Source organism: Heptranchias perlo, chromosome 37 (assembly GCF_035084215.1).
Source record: "Heptranchias perlo isolate sHepPer1 chromosome 37, sHepPer1.hap1, whole genome shotgun sequence".
NCBI classification, from domain to species: domain Eukaryota; kingdom Metazoa; phylum Chordata; class Chondrichthyes; order Hexanchiformes; family Hexanchidae; genus Heptranchias; species Heptranchias perlo.
This window is the reverse complement of record NC_090361.1, coordinates 2,097,605-2,115,432: the sequence shown is the minus strand read 5'-3', so window position 1 is coordinate 2,115,432 and position 17,828 is coordinate 2,097,605. Positions and strand designations below refer to the sequence as shown.

Sequence of the window (17,828 nt, the reverse complement as noted above, 5' to 3'; positions counted from 1 at the left end):
TGGAGCTTTCACGACCCATCGCTAGAGTTTTGCTGGGTGAGGGTGTCGAGGGCTGTGGAGCTCAGGCAGGTAAATGGAGTTGAGTAACAGATCAGCCATGATCGAATTGAATAGAGGGGCTGAATGGCCTCCTCCTGTTCTTGTTATTTACAGGATTATGGATCCCCTTTAATGCGGATTGCCCTGTGGGGGGGGCTGTCGGGGGAGGCCTGCCTGCGGGGGGCGCCGTGGGGGGAGGAGCTGTGACTCCCGGCCGGCGGGGGGCGCTGTGGGGGGAGGAGCTGTGACTCCCGGCCGGCGGGGGGCGCTGTGGGGGGAGGAGCTGTGACTCCCGGCCGGCGGGGGGCGCTGTGGGGGGAGGAGCTGTGACTCCAGGCCGGCGGGGGGCGCTGTGGGGGGAGGAGCTGTGACTCCCGGCCGGCGGGGGGCGCTGTGGGGGGAGGAGCTGTGACTCCCGGCCGGCGGGGGGCGCTGTGGGGGGAGGAGCTGTGACTCCAGGCCGGCGGGGGGCGCTGTGCGGGGAGGAGCTGTGACTCCAGGCCGGCGGGGGGCGCTGTGGGGGGAGGAGCTGTGACTCCCGGCCGGCGGGGGGCGCTGTGGGGGGAGGAGCTGTGACTCCAGGCCGGCGGGGGGCGCTGTGCGGGGAGGCCGGGGGAGGGTGAGGGAGGGCGGGACCCTCCTTTCCCCATAACGCGGATGTTGTCGTTCGCTTTGTATCTAATCCCTGAAAATGGCTACAATGTTGGGTGAAAAGGCAACACTGAACTCGCTCCCGGAGAATGTGCTGGTGGAGATCCTGTCCTACCTGTCCACCCGGGACCTGCTCCGGATCAGCAGGTACAGGCCCGGCCCGGGGGGTGGGGTACAGGCCCGGCCCGGCCTGGGGGGTAGGGGTACAGGCCCGGCCCGGCCTGGGGGGTAGGGGTACAGGCCCGGCCCGGGGGGTGGGGGTACAGGCCCGGCCCGGGGGGGGTACAGGCCCGGCCCGGGGGGTAGGGGTACAGGCCCGGCCCGGCCCGGGGGGTGGGGTACAGGCCCGGCCCGGGGGGTGGGGGTACAGGCCCGGCCCGGCCCGGGGGGTGGGGGTACAGGCCCGGCCCGGGGGGTGGGGGTACAGGCCCGGCCCGGGGGGTGGGGGTACAGGCCCGGCCCGGCCCGGGGGGTGGGGTACAGGCCCGGCCCGGCCCGGGGGGTGGGGTACAGGCCCGGCCCGGGGGGTGGGGGTACAGGCCCGGCCCGGCCCGGGGGGTGGGGGTACAGGCCCGGCCCGGCCCGGCGGGTGGGGGTACAGGCCCGGCCCGGCCCGGGGGGTGGGGGTACAGGCCCGGCCCGGGGGGTGGGGGTACAGGCCCGGCCCGGGGGGTGGGGGTGTGTGTGATGTGTCGGCCGGGTCTGGGCTTCAATCGGTTCAAGTGACCGTCCCGTTACATTGAGGAGCCGGACAGGCCGGGGATCAGTGACCGGGGTCCGTTACATCCAGTGCCGCAGCGGGGCCGCCTCTCCCCGGGCGACACTCCCCCCCCCCCCCCCCCTTCACCTATCGCCCATTTCGGGGACTGTCAGTTCCCAACTCCGGATAAATTGTCGGTCTGAGGCTCCGTCCGCCTGTTTCTGAGCCTGAATCTCACTCCGGACACGGTCTTTCCCGCTGACAGATCTGCTGCTGGTTGTCCTGGGGGTGGGGATGAGGCTGTGAGAGTCAGTGCCTTCAGGGGAGGAGGGGGACTGTACCCCAGGGAGAGTCAGTGCCTTCAGGGGAGGAGGGGGACTGTACCCCAGGGAGAGTCAGCACCTTCAGGGGAGGAGGGGGACTGTACCCCAGGGAGAGTCAGTGCCTTCAGGGGAGGAGGGGGACTGTACCCCAGGGAGAGTCAGTGACTTTAGGGGAGGAGAGGGACTGTACCCCAGGGAGAGTCAGTGCCTTTAGGGGAGGAGGGGGGACTGTACCCCAGGGAGAGTCAGTGACTTTAGGGGAGGAGAGGGACTGTACCCCAGGGAGAGTCAATGCCTTTAGGGGAGGAGGGGGGACTGTACCCCAGGGAGAGTCAGTGACTTCAGGGGAGGAGAGGGACTGTACCCCAGGGAGAGTCAGTGCCTTCAGGGGAGGAGAGGGACTGTACCCCAGGGAGAGTCAGTGCCTTCAGGGGAGGAGAGGGACTGTACCCCAGGGAGAGTCAGTGCCTTTAGGGGAGGAGGGGGGACTGTACCCCAGGGAGAGTCAGTGACTTCAGGGGAGGAGAGGGACTGTACCCCAGGGAGAGTCAGTGCCTTCAGGGGAGGAGAGGGACTGTACCCCAGGGAGAGTCAGTGCCTTTAGGGGAGGAGGGGGGACTGTACCCCAGGGAGAGTCAGTGACTTCAGGGGAGGAGAGGGACTGTACCCCAGGGAGAGTCAGTGCCTTCAGGGGAGGAGGGGGACTGTACCCCAGGGAGAGTCAGCACCTTCAGGGGAGGAGGGGGACTGTACCCCAGGGAGAGTCAGTGCCTTCAGGGGAGGAGGGGGACTGTACCCCAGGGAGAGTCAGCACCTTCAGGGGAGGAGGGGGACTGTACCCCAGGGAGAGTCAGTGCCTTCAGGGGAGGAGGGGGACTGTACCCCAGGGAGAGTCAGTGACTTTAGGGGAGGAGAGGGACTGTACCCCAGGGAGAGTCAGTGCCTTTAGGGGAGGAGGGGGGACTGTACCCCAGGGAGAGTCAGTGACTTTAGGGGAGGAGAGGGACTGTACCCCAGGGAGAGTCAATGCCTTTAGGGGAGGAGGGGGGACTGTACCCCAGGGAGAGTCAGTGACTTCAGGGGAGGAGAGGGACTGTACCCCAGGGAGAGTCAGTGCCTTCAGGGGAGGAGAGGGACTGTACCCCAGGGAGAGTCAGTGCCTTCAGGGGAGGAGAGGGACTGTACCCCAGGGAGAGTCAGTGCCTTTAGGGGAGGAGGGGGGACTGTACCCCAGGGAGAGTCAGTGACTTCAGGGGAGGAGAGGGACTGTACCCCAGGGAGAGTCAGTGCCTTCAGGGGAGGAGAGGGACTGTACCCCAGGGAGAGTCAGTGCCTTTAGGGGAGGAGGGGGGACTGTACCCCAGGGAGAGTCAGTGACTTCAGGGGAGGAGAGGGACTGTACCCCAGGGAGAGTCAGGGCCTTTAGGGGAGGAGGGGGGACTGTACCCCAGGGAGAGTCAGTGACTTCAGGGGAGGAGGGGGACTGTACCCCAGGGAGAGTCAGGGCCTTCAGGGGAGGAGAGGGACTGTACCCCAGGGAGAGTCAGTGACTTCAGGGGAGGAGGGGGACTGTACCCCAGGGAGAGTCAGTGCCTTTAGGGGAGGAGGGGGGACTGTACCCCAGGGAGAGTCAGTGCCTTTAGGGGAGGAGGGGGGACTGTACCCCAGGGGGAGTCAGTGCCTTTAGGGGAGGAGGGGGGACTGTACCCCAGGGAGAGTCAGTGCCTTTAGGGGAGGAGGGGGGACTGTACCCCAGGGGGAGTCAGTGCCTTTAGGGGAGGAGGGGGGGCTGTACCCCAGGGAGAGTCAGTGACTTCAGGATGAGGTGCAAGAAGCTGCTGAGTCATTTTGAAATCACTCCTGTGCAATGTGGGGGTTAATTGCTGTCCGTGGAGGCTCTGGAAATGTTAGACGTGTTTATTTCCACAATTCCTTCTTGTTTGTGTTTGGGGAAGAGGAGAGGGGAGATGTCCAGGATTCCAGCTTCACCCGCCCCCCCCACTCCCTCCCCCAGCCAAAAGCAAAATCAAATGATTCTTACTTTCATTTATAGAACACTGTTCACATCAAAATGTCTCAGAATACTTTGCACAATGAATTCCTTTTTGAAGGTCAGTGACGATTCTGTAAGGTAAATGTAACAGCTCTCTCCACCAGCTGAACTGTTTCTGGGTGGGTGATAGCAGAATGAGGAATGTAGGCCAGAATTCCAGGAGCATTCTCTGCTCTTCGGATATCACATGGAGCTCTGTGCCCTGCGTCCTTGACAAGGCAGCACTCCCTCAGTACTGCATTGGGGGGCTGGATTACAAATGGGAGGAAGTTATGTTTCAGTTATTTAAAGCTCTGATTAGACCCCATTTGGAGAACCAGGTACAGCTCTGGGCACCGCATCTCAGGAAAGATATATTGGCCTTGGAGGGGCCGATTCACTGGAATTATACCAGGGCTTAAAGGGTTAAATTGAGGACAAATTGCAACGACTCGGCTTGTAATCCCTTGTGTAAAGAAGATTGTGGGGTGATGTGATTGAGGTGTTTAAAGGATTTGATAGCATAGACACAGAGAAACTTTCTTCTGGTGGGGCAATCAAGAATGAGGGGATACAGTCTTAAAATTAGAGCTGGGCCGTTCAGGAGTGAAATCAGGAAGCACTTTTTCACACAAAGGGTAGTGGAAATCTGGAACTCTCATTCTCCCCCCTCCCAGAAAAAAAGGTGGTTGCTGCTGGGAGTCAGTTGGAGTTTTCGAGACTGAGATCGATGGATTTGTGTTTGGTGAGAGTATCAAGGGAATGGTAGGTAAATGGAATTGAGGTACAGATCGGCCGTGATCTAATTGAATGACGGAGCAGGCTCGAGGGGCTGAATGGCCTCCTCCTGTTTCTGTGGCGTGTCGGCCTAGTTTATGCGCTGAAGTCCTGGAGTGAGACTCGGACACTCAGCCTTCAGACCCCGAGGCAAGAGCGTCACTAACAGAGCCAAGCTGACATCAGTTACTACATGGAACAGCCAGGACGTGATTGTGATCAGTTGCTAAGCCGAGCCATTCAAATTTTGTGTTTCCAGAGTTTGCAAAAGATGGAGAAGATTAGCTTATGACAAAGGACTCTGGAAAGATGTTAATTTAACCCCATATAAGGTAAGGAACAATCAAATTCCAGTGAATATTTCTGTTAAAGCTTTCTGACTGTCTGAGTTTTATTCACGGTGACCCCACCTTCAGAGAGAAAGAAAAACAGAAAATGCTGGAAACGCTCAGTGGGTCGGGCAGCGTCTGTGGCGAGAGAAGCAGAGTTAACGTTTCAGGCCGATGACCCTTCAATGACCAACCTGAAACGTTGACTCTCTTTCTCCACAGACGCGGCCTGACTCGCTGAGCTTCTCCGGCATTTTCTATTTTTATTTCAGATTTCCAGCATCCACAGTATTTTTTTGATTGAGAAACAATTTGAGAATTCTTCAGTGGTTAAAGGCACCTTTGGGTGCAGTGTGAAGCCATACAGTTCTAAATATCCCGTGCAAACTTCAAAATCAAGGACACTGTTTTGCTACGTGCAAACATCAATAATTAAAGACCGTGCTTTTCTATTTTTGTACAGTCAGTTTAATCCACAAGTTTGCAAACTTTTTTGCACTGGTTTCAATGAAAGAATTCCTGTCTTGTTGAGTCCCACTGGTTAGGGACACGGGTACTGGTATGTTTACAAAGCTTATATTGTGATCATTCTTGCTCTCCTCTCCCTTTTTCTTTCTCTATCTCTCCTCTGTCACTCTTATCTGTTGTTTTTGCTTGTGTTTTCTCTCTCTCTCTCTCTCTCTCTCTCACTTTCTTTCTCTTTCACCCCCTCTTTCTCTCCCTCATCCTTCACATTAGTTTTTTCCTTTCTCTCCCTCTTCTCTTTTGCCTCCCTCGCCCCCTTTGACAACTGAGCTTTAAGATCCCCCCCCTCCTAATGTCTCTTTCTCTGTCTCGGTGTCCATTTTTGTCTGATTGACCCTCTGTGAAGCGCCTCGGGACGTTTTCCTATGTTGTAGACGAGGGTCTGCGGACACCGGTTGCCTTTTGGTGCCTTGCCCAGATGTCCATTGTTTTGCGATTAAAGTGCCCGTTGTCCCAGCCAAGGCCGATCCTCTCCTCGCCTGTTCCCAATAGGAGCAGCATCAAAGCCTGGAGCTCTGGCTGATTCTTTTTTCTCTTCCCCCATTCCCGAACCCTGGGGCGATGTGGCCAGTTGTAACATTCTGACTGCTGCCCCGGCAGAAATGAGTTAATTCGGTGCAGGCTGGGAATGAAAGCCGGGACCTTGTGGCCTGTGTGACTCAGACAGAGACTTTGGCCTAGATTTTCTGACCGTAGCGCTGATGGGAACCTATTTACAAACATAATGACGGGCAGGAAAAGGCCAGCAGGTCCATCAGGCCTGCCCCACACTCGTGATGTCTGGAGCATCGCGGCTAAAAAAACCCCACCCCCACCGGAAGAGGCAAAAACCCCAGGGCCAATAAAGGGGGAAAAAATGTTCCTGAAAATTCCTCTCCAACCCCCCCCCCCCCCCCCCTCAGGTGATTGAAACCAGTCCAGGAGATCAGATGGACCTTATGTTATCTGTTAATCCACTGACCGTCTCTCTGATGCGATCTCTGCCCCAGTCCAGCTCCCTCTTGAAGGCAGAGAGTCTGCAAAATAAAATCGAGGCCCTTAACTTTGAACTATCGAGAAGGAATATAGGAACAGGAGGAGGCCATTCAGCCCCTCGAGCCTGTTCGGCCGTTCAGTTAGACCATGGCTGATCTGTATCTTAACCCTATTTACCTGCCTTGGTTCCGTGACCCTTAACTGTCAAGAATCGATCAATCTCAGTTTTAAAATTTTCAATTGACCCCCAGCCTCAGCAGCTTTTTGGGGGAGAGAGTTCCAGATTCCCACTCCCCTTTGTGTGAAGAAGTGCTTCCTGACATCACCCCTGAACAGCCTGGCTCTGATTTTAAGGTTCTGCCCCCTTGTTCTGGACTCTCTCCCACCAGAGGCAATTGGGTAAATAGAGAGAAACCATCACAAGGCAGCCCCTGTAATTCCCGATGGGACATTACACGCAAAGATTGGGAATGTGTTGTGTTTCCCATCTTTGAATTCTCACTACAAAAACCTCTAAAACTTCATCTCTGAATAAGTCACTGGGCCAGAAATCGTTCCCGAAGTAACAGAGGAGCTGAACAGAGCTCTCCGGTTTTAGTGGTGAATTGAAGGAGTGAGTTCCAGCGTTTGCACACGCGCAGTAAAACCGGGAAACCCGGAACTCACTGCTCTCATCACTGGCGATACGACAGCTTCGAATTAAAGGGCCGTCGCAGGCTGCAATCAGAGAAATCATTGAAAAATCGCAAACTTGCTTATCTGCCCAGCTGGAAAGTAACTAATTACGCCACCAAACAAGTACGCTTAAAAATACCAGGTCTAAACGATGTTTTAAAAGCACAGCAAGTCTTAATGACTGCCAAATAACTAAAAAATTAACTTTTAAAAATGTGGCGTCTCATATTACTCCTTATTTTAATAGTTTTTGGCCATTGAAAAAAAAATTAAATTAAAAATTTGTTTTACTTTTCCCTTCTGTCTCTTTAATTTATTTCAATTATTTCTTTGGCTTTTTATTTAAAAAAATTAAAATTTTTATTTACCATGACATCCAGAATACTAACTTTAAATGAATGAAGTCTGCTTGTCTGTCTGAGCGATGCAGCCTGTATCTGTGGACGGGACTTCTCGTCCTGACAGATTTTGTGGGCGTGTTCTCTCCTTGCGGACGTTTTGTTTAAGGTTCAAATTCAAGCAATTCGACGCCGCAGAGCCCGCGGCCAGCGTCTTTGTTAATTAAATCCGCAGGAGCCGCGGTGAGTGTTGTCTCGCTGTTCGGCGCGATTTCTGGCCCGATGTCTTATCAGAATGTCTCTTGTGTGACTCACTGATGGTTTGACGCTGCCTTTTCAGGTGAACTCGCGGATACTCTGGCACCTGGTCAGGCATTACCTGGGTGGCACTCTGAGGACCCTGAGGGTCAAAGGAGTCCTTCACTCTGTCAAGAAGCACGAGTCCCTGACCGAAGCCTTGCTGTTGGAGATTGGGAAACGCTGCCCGAACCTGAGTGAGCTGCGGCTTATCGAGATGAACCTGCGGGGGATCAGTTACGAGTGTCTGCCCCCGTCGTTACTCAGCCTGGAGCTGACGCACTGCGAGATCCCGTTGCACTGGTTCAGAGTGGCGGCGACCGCCAATGGGACCCGAATCCCGCCTCGCATCAAGAACCTGGAAGTGGACAATGTGCCAAACTTCTCAGACCAACATCTCCAGAACCTTGCGTCCCGCACGACCCTGAAGGTGCTGATCCTCTCTGGCACGTACCGAGTGACCGACTCCGGGGTGGAGAAGTCGGCGGAGAGTCTCTCGGAGGTGGTCCACCTCAAGCTCCACGGCTGTAACATCTCCGACGACTCCTTGCGCCACATCGCCCGGCACCTGACGCAGCTTCGCACTTTGGACCTCACGAACTTCTGCTCCATGACCGACGCGGGCCTGGCATGTCTGGGGGGCCTGAAGTCCCTTCAGTCGCTGTGCTTCGAGTACTGCGACCAGATTACCGTCGAGAAGCTCTTGGCGGTCTGCACCGGTCTTCCATCGCTGACCAAACTCAATCTAAACGGGAACCCGTACTCCGAGGGAGACCTGCGGAGAATCCGGCAGAGTTTGCCGAGCTGCACCGTCACCAACGATTTCCCCGACATGGATTCTGTGCCTAAATTTTAACAGCAGATTGTTGCCACCTGTTGTCCCGGCACTGGATTGGCTCGCGGTCGGGGGAGGGGCTGGGGTTTTGCCAACTGTACCACATAACCAGGGCTGTTCTTTTTTTTCCCCTTGGCTTGCATGGATTCCGTGCAGTTGGTCCAGCCCTGCGGACGTTGTGTTTTAATTAACGGAAACTCACCGCTGAAACCCCCTTCCCCTCGGCAAATACGCTGTGCGCTCCCCGACACCTTCAGATGGTGGGGGGAGAGACGGGGTGGGCGGCGAGCATGAAATTGCCTCATTTTGAGGTTCTGTTTTGAGTGTATTCAGAAAAGGCAAGTGGACAGACTGCTGAGCAGAGGAGAGGCAGGAAGGAAGTGGTTAGTTTTGGTTCCCTGATGTCACAGATCAGTTCTCGGGTTTGTTGACGTTCTTTATCTTTGGAAGGTTGGCTGTTTATAATTTTCAGTTGGAAGAATGTGGCAGGTGGGACTGAAACAATCGGTACAGAGGAGGAAAACCATTAATAAATAATGTGATGGCAGCACCCGTACATTGGAAGACTGATGGACATTAGACTGGGCGCAGGAGTGTTGCTAAACAGTTGGTTTATTTTACTAGATTTTGAGAGCCTACGAACAATATTTAAACTATTCAGTAATCATTATAGCGTTAAGTTAGGTCATTTTATTTTGGCATCTTTGTTTCGTTGCTATTGAAAATAAAGTTTATCATTTGTAATACTTAACATCTCTCTCTCTCTTTCCTAGATATAATGTTAAAAAAAAAATTGACCAAACTCAGTGGCCAATTGTGACCATGTGACATTTTGATGGTGGGTGATGCTTGAAACAATCTCATTGGCCAACAGTAATCACATGACTGGTCTGTTGTCTATCCCGGAGCACAATCCCATCGCCATTAGCAACGTCCCTTGTGTTTGGCTTTTGTCCCCTGTCACGCACTGTGACCACCCTGGTCCAGGTCACGAGCAGCATCCTGTGTGACACCGACAGTGACTTTCCCTCCTTATCCTGGTCGACCTTTCCACAGTGTTCAATGCTGTTGGTCTCTCCGTCCTCCTCTCTCGTGGGACTGTCTTTGCTTCGGTTCCACTCCTTGTTCAGACACATCCCCGTGCAGTGTCTCTTCCCTCACATTCTCACCTCCGAGGTTCCTCCCTCCCTGCCCAGGAACTATTCCCATTGAAGCAGCGAAGGCTAAGAGGAGATTTAATAGAGCTTTTAAAAATTTTTGAAGTGTTTTGTTAGAGTGAATAGGGAAAGACTGGGGAATCAGTGGTTCAAAACTCTCACTGAGTGAGACGAGAGTTTAGGAAAAGTTCCTTTACACGGAGGGTTGTTGGAACGTGGAATGCTTTGTTACAGGGAGTGGTTGAGGCTGAGCCCATTGCTTCTTTTAAGGGAAAATTGGATAATTGAATCAGAGGATGATTCAGGGCTCTGGAGGGAGAGCGGGGCAGTGGGATTAGTTTTGGATTGCTTTAGCAAAGAGCTGACACAGACATGATGGTCGAAGGCCTCTTCTTGTGCTGTAACCACCTATGGTTCTTCAATACTCCCCTCCTTTTGTCTCGTGTATATGTTGCCTCTCAGTGGATTATCCACAGGCCTGGAGTTAGCTTCCACATACAAGCTAACAAAACCCAGCTCTACCTCCCCGCCCCTTCTCTCCATCCCTTGACGATTTCTGTGCTGTCTGACTGCCTGTTTGATAATTGAGCCTTCGATAAGGTAGATAGTAGATTCATGACTAAGGTCAGAGCGTGTGGAGTCGAGACAAGTCTCAGAATGGACAGCAAACTGGCTACAAAACAGAAAACAGAGAGTGGGGGTTAAAGGTCGTTATTCAGATGGGCAAAAGGTGGGACGTGGTGTTCACCATTTACAATTAACAATTTGGACTCTGGAATCGGAAGTACAATTTCAAAATTTGTGGACGGCACCAAATTGGGGGGTGTATTTAATATCGAGGAGGACTACGACAAAATACAGGAACCAAATTAATTAAACCTGCAGAATGGGTGTGTAATTGGCAAATGAATTTCAATATAATTAAGTGTGAGGTGGTGCATTTTGGTAGGAAGAATAAGGGGCCACACACTGCTTGGATAATAAGAGTCGGAATGGGGGAGAGGAGCAGAGGGATCTGGGGGTACAGACACACAAATCACTAAAAGTAGTGACGCAGGTTAATGAGGCCATTTTTTATATTAAAAAAAAAGCAAACCAAGCACGAGTTCGTTTCTAGAGGCAGAGAATTGAAAAGCAGAGAAGTTATGTTAAACTTGTATAGAGTTTAAACTCGGTCAGATCACACCTGGAGTATTGTGCACAGTTCTGGTCTCCATATTAAAAGGATATAGAGGCACTGGAGAAGGTGCAAAAAAGATTTACAAGGATGATACCAGAACTGAAAGGCTGAACAGGCTGGGGCTCTTTTCACGAGAAAAGAGAAGGCTGAGGGGTGACCTGATCGAGGTCTTTAAGATTATGAAAGGGTTTGATAGGGTAGACATGGAGAAGATGTTTCCACTTGTGGGGGAGACCAGAACTAGAGGCCATAAATATAAAATAATCACTAATAAATCCAATAGGGAATTCAGGAGAAACTTCTTTACCCAGAGAGTGGTGAGAATGTGGAACTCGCTCCCACAAGGAGTAGTTGAGGTGAATAGTACAGATACATTTAAGGGGAAGCTAGATAAACACATGAGGGAGAAAGGAATAGAAGGATATGGTGATAGGGGGAGATGGAGTAGGGAGGGAGGAGGCTCTTGTGGAGCATAAACACCGGGATAGACCAGTTGGGCCGAATGGCCTGTTTCTGTGCTGTAAATTCTATGAATCTTGTATGAACCACAAGTTTGTTGAACTGAACATTGAGAAGACTGAAGCCATATTTTTTGTCGCTCACCACAAGCTCTGTAAACACTGGTTCCATCCCCCTCCCTGGCCTTGATCAGACCGTGCACAATCTTAGTCTGTGCTCAGTCCTGAACTCTGCTTCAAACCCACATTCTTTCCATCACCAGGATCTCTGCCACGGAGCTCACCCTCCACCCATACCTTGGACCCTTCCGCTGAAACCCTTACTCGTTCTTTGGTCACCTCTAGACTCGATTATTCCAATGCTCTCTCTGCTGGACTCCTTTCATTTTTACTCCATAATTTGATACTTCTCCCAAATGTAACACATAACGCGTGCTGCACCAGAGTCCCACTTGCCCATCACACCGGCCCTCACTGATCTACACCGGCCCTCGCTGATCTACACCGGCCCTCGCTGATCTACACCGGCTTCTCGTCCCCCATCGCCTTCAGTGTAAAATCCACCGTCCTCATCTCCTAATCCCTCCACTCCGCCCTACCTCTGTAACCTCCTCCAGACTCTCCCTCCTGCACCCTTCAATCTTCTGATTCTGGCCTCTCGTGTATCCCTCCCTCCACCAGCTGCTGAGACCCTCCCTGTTCTCTGGTTTTCTCTCCCATGATCTCTGCCCCTCTACTTGCCCAGATGCTTCACTCAGATTTGCCCACATCCTGAGAACAAAGGAGAATTATTTCTTTTAAACCGCAACACTGTCTACACCTCCATCTCCCTCACCCTCAGCAACTGTTTGAAAAAAAAACCCCCCCCAAACAAACCCAAGTAACGAAAGAGTGAATAAAACCGAGAATGAGTCAGAGAGAAAGAGAGAGAGAGAGAGAGAGAACACACACACAATAGAGGGCAAACAAAAGAAAAAAATACAAGGAAGAATAATAAAAGTTTAGAAAAATTATTGTGGGCAGTTTCAGAGAATCCTCATTTGTTTCCTGTCCCTCCAGGGGAATCCCCTCATTTCCATTAATTTATTTTAACTGATATTTCTATTTACAAACTCCAAGCTCACAGTATTGCGAGGGTTTAGTTTTCAAAGACTTTCTAATATTTCAGTGACGTTGTTGCATTTCTGACGCAGTGGAATTGTGTGACCATAGTTTGGTTTGTGCAGTGCTTTACAGTTTAGGTAGTTCCTGTCGTTTTTAGTTAGTTTATATAGTTGTAATCTGTCCTACTAAACGCACCAGAGGAGAAATAAAAATAATTCAATACTAACCCTTGTCTAGCTTTCGTTTATTATGTTTTTCTTTTGGTGAATTTGAGTATAACCCATGTCCCAGGCTGCGGATTTACTGAATCAAATTCCATTTCCGTTATACAGGATTTGGGAATCGCATTTTTGCGAATCCCGTCCATTTACAGCGAGGGCCATCAGTTTATGGTGACTCAACAAGACTAACTCCATTTTTATTACGGACACGGGGATGAGGGACTCCCATTATGTGGAGAGACCAGAGAAGCTGGGATTGTTCTCCTAAAGAACAGAGAAGGTTAAAGGGAGATTTAATACCAGTGCTCAAAATCATGAAGGGTTTTGTAAATAAGGAGAAACTATTTCCACTGGCAGAACGGTCAGTAACCAGAGGACACAGATTTAAGGTAATTGGCAAAAGAACCAGAGGGGAGATGAGATATTTTTACGCAGCGAGTTGTTCTGATCTGGAATGCGCTGCCTGAAAGGGCGGTGGAAGCAGATTCAATAATAACTTTCAAAAGGGAATTGGATAAATACCTGAAAAGAAAACATTTGCAGGGCTACGGGGAAAGAGCAGGGGATATGGGACTAATTGGATAGCTCTTTCAGAGAGCCGGCACAGGCATGATGGGCCGAATGGCCTCCTCTGTGCTATATCATTCTTTGATTATAAAGGTTTCCGAGATTTTTTTTCTATTTTGGGATCAAATTTCACAATTCCATCCTTTTTTTTGAAAGCCATAAACCAGTGGCCTTGCTCGTACACAATGTTCCACAAAATAATCCACAGGGTTAAAAAGAACAGCCTTGCAGGGGTACAAATCTACTGCAGGAAAACTTGCACTTAATCCAGTACATTTTACTCTCTGTGTGATTTGCTTCTTGTAATTTATCCCTCAAATTGTTGCTGCTGCTGCTATTACCAGCAGTGACCACACCGAGAGTGTCAGACAGATCAAAGTGCTCTCTCCAGACACGGCTTCTTGAGTTTGAGTTTGAGAAGAGAGAGAGAGAACCTGCATTCATGGATCATCTTACACAACCTCGCAACATCCCAAAGCACTTTAGAGCAGTTCGTTACTTTTTAAAGTGTATTCACTCTTGTTTTCTAGGGAAAAATGGCAGCCAATTTGTGCACAGAAAGATCCCACAAGCAGCAATGAGATATTGACTGTAATCTGTTTTATGGTCTTGGTTATGGACACTGGGAGAATTCCTTTGCTCTTCTTCGAACAGGGCCTTTGGGATCTTTTGCATTCGTTTGAGAGCAGACAGGGCCTCAGTTTAACGTCTTATCTGAAAGAAGGCATCTCTGGACTGTGCAGCACTCCCGCAGTGCTGTACTGAAGTGTCAGCCTGGATTATGTGCCCAAGTTCTGGAGTGGGGATTGAATCCAGAAGCTGCTGACTCAGAGGTGAGAGTGCTACTGCTGAGCCAAGGCTGATACTGAAAGTTAAAAATGCTGGGTGCTAAAACACCAACTGATGAAGATTTCACATGCACAGCCTCGTGCTTTAGTGAACACCCAGTGACAGCACTGATTCCAGTGTGAGCAGTTACCCAGTGAGGCTGTCTTGTGGCAATTTTTGCCTGTTGGACTGTGACTTTGTTCATTTTTTCCCCACAAGGTTGCCTTGTGTACCAAATTTTCTAAAGTTTTCTTTTTAAACCTGCCAGTAAGGCAAGCAGGGCTTGGTGGGGCGACTGTTGCTTTTGAGAGCTGAGCTGTTGCACATCAGTGCCACGCTGTAATCTGCTGGGTAGCATTGTGAGCGCACGCCTGGGAGTCTCTGTCACTCCTTCCATCCTACTCTGATTTCACTCCTACCTTGCACAGAAGCACTTCTGTCGCTCAGCACCTTTCTCGGATGGTATGGCCAAGGCTGGGATACTATTGTGTTACCTGTCCCGATGTTCTCGTACTCCAAGGAAGGACTCGGAGAGCTACAGCCACGTCTTGCGTTCTGCGAGCACTCCTGCAAAGCGAACAGTGTTACTTTGGAGGCAAAAGATTGCATCGGTTTTTGCTTTAAATGAAATGTATTGCGAGCTTTCCCCCAGTGGCTCAGTTGGTGCATTACCCAGTTGTACAGACTGGGAAAGCTCCAGACCCGATCCCTGGTCTGCGTGGAGTTAGTTGACGTTACCTGGGGTGACAGTAAGTGACCTCGGTCCTGGAAGTGGGGTGAGGACAGCACTGGACTCGGCTACGATGCTCCCTGTGAGCCAGTACCTTGCCTGGAGGATGGTCACTTGTGAAAGGTTGGCTCGGTGCCAATTTTTTGTTTGATTTACGCTCCTGGGAAGTGCCTTGGGATGTTTTACTACCTAAAGGCGCTATATAAATGCAAGTTGCTGTTGAGCTCAGTGCCTGTGGATTGGGGATGGGGAATCTCTATTTACTGGTATAGGAGAGTCTGCGAGCTGTTGTAACAAAGATACGGATTTTATTTTGTGAAATGTGCAGCTTTGGGGCTCCGACTTGAAAACTCATTCCCTGTTTGCTGCTTCAACTAAGGCTTGTGAGAATACAGTGAAACCACTCTTGGCAACACCCACTGGTATGAATCTCTGTGTGGAAATTCCCTCACTATTATATAATTCATCAGTTCAACTGGCTGGTCTGGTTATAAAACCTTTTTTTGTGAGTGCGTGTTGGGTCTGAACGATTGGAGCTCTGCTAGTTTGAGTTTTGCACAACAAACATTAAAAATGTCTTGATGATAAATATGTGCACGTGTTCTTCTAAAGGCTCCTTCGAAATCCAAACCTGTCCAATGGAACTTCTTACAAACCCATTTGACCCTTTTCCTTAAAGGTCCATTACTGTAGCCAAGTCATGTTGACCCCCGGTCTGTGCTGGGTTGGCCCTGTAGATCCCTGGTCTGTGCTGGGTTGGCCCTGTTGACCCCTGGTCTGTGATGGGTTGGCCCTGTAGATCCCTGTTCTGTGATGGGTTGGCCCTGTTGACCCCTGTTCTGTGATGGGTTGGCCCTGTTGACCCCCGGTCTGTGCTGGGTTGGCCCTGTAGATCCCTGTTCTGTGATGGGTTGGCCCTGTTGACCCCTGGTCTGTGATGGGTTGGCCCTGTAGATCCCTGTTCTGTGATGGGTTGGCCCTGTTGACCCCTGGTCTGTGATGGGTTGGCCCTGTTGACCCCTGGTCTGTGATGGGTTGGCCCTGTAGATCCCTGTTCTGTGATGGGTTGGCCCTGTTGACCCCTGGTCTGTGATGGGTTGGCCCTGTAGATCCCTGTTCTGTGATGGTTTGGCCCTGTTGACCCCAGGTCTGTGTTGGGTTGGCTGATGTCAGCCAGAGCTGTCATGTGGTTGGTACGATTGGCTGAAGCACCCCGAGTTAGGAAGGGGGCAAATCTCTTGGGTTCCTGCTCACTATCCAGTGACTCCTGCTGGGAAAGTTCAGGTGCATAGACATTGGACACAAACATTCATTGCACTCTGCAATACCCTCCTTGGTGGAATAGCTAACTAACACTCATTGGGTGCGTTGAGACCTGCTATAGGTGCCCTGGGACTGTACTTGGCATGAGTCAATATCTTCAGCATGACGAGAGAAGTAGTATTTTAACAAACATCCCAAAGCACTTCATGTACAAAGGGACAATTTGGGGTGCTGTTTTCTGTGGGTGAACACTGCAACCATTGGGAGCACAGCAAGACTTCACAAACAGCAATGAGGTGAATGACCGGTTAATCTGTTTGAGCTGGTGTTGGTTGAGGGAGCAGTGTTGGCCAGGACACTGGGAGTGCTCTGTGCTCTTTTTCAAATAGTACTATGGGATGTCCACCTGAACGACAGACGGATGGAATCTTGGTTTAACATCTCATCTGAAAAACAGCACTCCTTGAGAAGTACACGGTCAGATCCGAGATTATATGCTCCACTCCTGGAGGGGGGGATTGAGTCCACAATCTTCAGAATCAAGCGGTGAGAGTGTCAGCAACTGAATCAAAGTAGAAAATATTGGAGGGCCACAGAATTTGAACTATTAGTGCAGTGTTTCAATAAGAAAGATTTTTATTTATATAGTGCCTCACATGACCTCAGGACATCCCAAAAGGCTTTACAGCCAATTAAGTAATTTTGAAGTGTAGTCAATGTCACAATGTAGGAAATATGGCAGCCAATTTGCGCACAGCAAGATCCCACAAACAGCAATGTGATAATGACCAGATAATCTGATTTTAATGATGGTGGTTGAGGGATTAAATATTGGCCAGGACGCCACTGCTCTTCTTTGAAATAGTGCCATGGGATCTTTTATGTCCACCTGAGGGGGCAGACAGGGCCTCGGTTTAATGTCTCATCCGAAAGACGACACCTCAGAACTGCGCTGGAGACTAGAAAGAATGCAGGAGGGTGCACTTCAGTGATAACCCCCCCCCACCGGCAGCGAGGGATGAACGGCATCTATATTAAAAATGTTACATCTGCATGTACTTCCTGTCTACAAAACATTACTTCCTGTTGTCACATTTTTGGGTCAATATTTTCCATTATATATTACGCCCACATTTGTAATGGAAATTGTCCATGTAGATGTCACACTGTAATTACCCCCCCCCAGAGGTGCTGTCGTGTCACGGCCCTACATCTTCTCAATCCTCAGGCTGTGCTGCAGAGAAACTCCTGTGTTCCAACTAACTCGACTTCTCTGCTTTCCAAATTGCAGCAAGTTTTGCTTTATAAATATAAATAATAATAGAAACTCAAGATATTATGTAATAGAAACAGAATGTATGACTTCAAAATGGTGATTTAATAATGTCTTCATGCTTTACTCCAAATATCCCCTAACCCTGCTTCACCTGAAGACTACACCTGGTCCCAGAGAGTAAAGGCTGAGATGGACTGACTCATTTCACAGCATTCCTCCCGGGCGGCAGGGGGCGCTCACTCTCCAGCTCCTCCCAGACTGCAGGTGGCGCTCCATCAGCGACCGCTCACTCTCCAGCTCCTCCCAGACTGCAGGTGGCGCTCCATCAGCGGCCGCTCACATTTCAGCTCCTCCCAGACTGCAGGTGGCGCTCCATCAGCGGCCGCTCACATTTCAGCTCCTCCCAGACTGCAGGTGGCGCTCCATCAGCGGCCGCTCACTCTCCAGCTCCTCCCAGACTGCAGGTGGCGCTCCATCAGCGGCCGCTCACATTTCAGCTCCTCCCAGACTGCAGGTGGCGCTGCAGCAGCGCCGGGTTGGAGTTTCTG

General features: G+C 51.0%; 1 protein-coding gene across 1 annotated transcript; it reads left to right on the top strand.

Moving 5' to 3' along the window:
• Positions 1-682: 682 nt before the first annotated feature.
• Positions 683-9,242, top strand: LOC137304378 (F-box/LRR-repeat protein 12-like). The gene is made up of 3 exons (XM_067972953.1): positions 683-837; positions 4,782-4,854; positions 7,705-9,242. The coding sequence occupies exons 1-3, from the start codon at positions 731-733 to the stop codon at positions 8,515-8,517; spliced, it is 993 nt and encodes a 330-aa protein (XP_067829054.1). The 5' UTR covers positions 683-730; the 3' UTR covers positions 8,518-9,242.
• Positions 9,243-17,828: the final 8,586 nt, after the last annotated feature.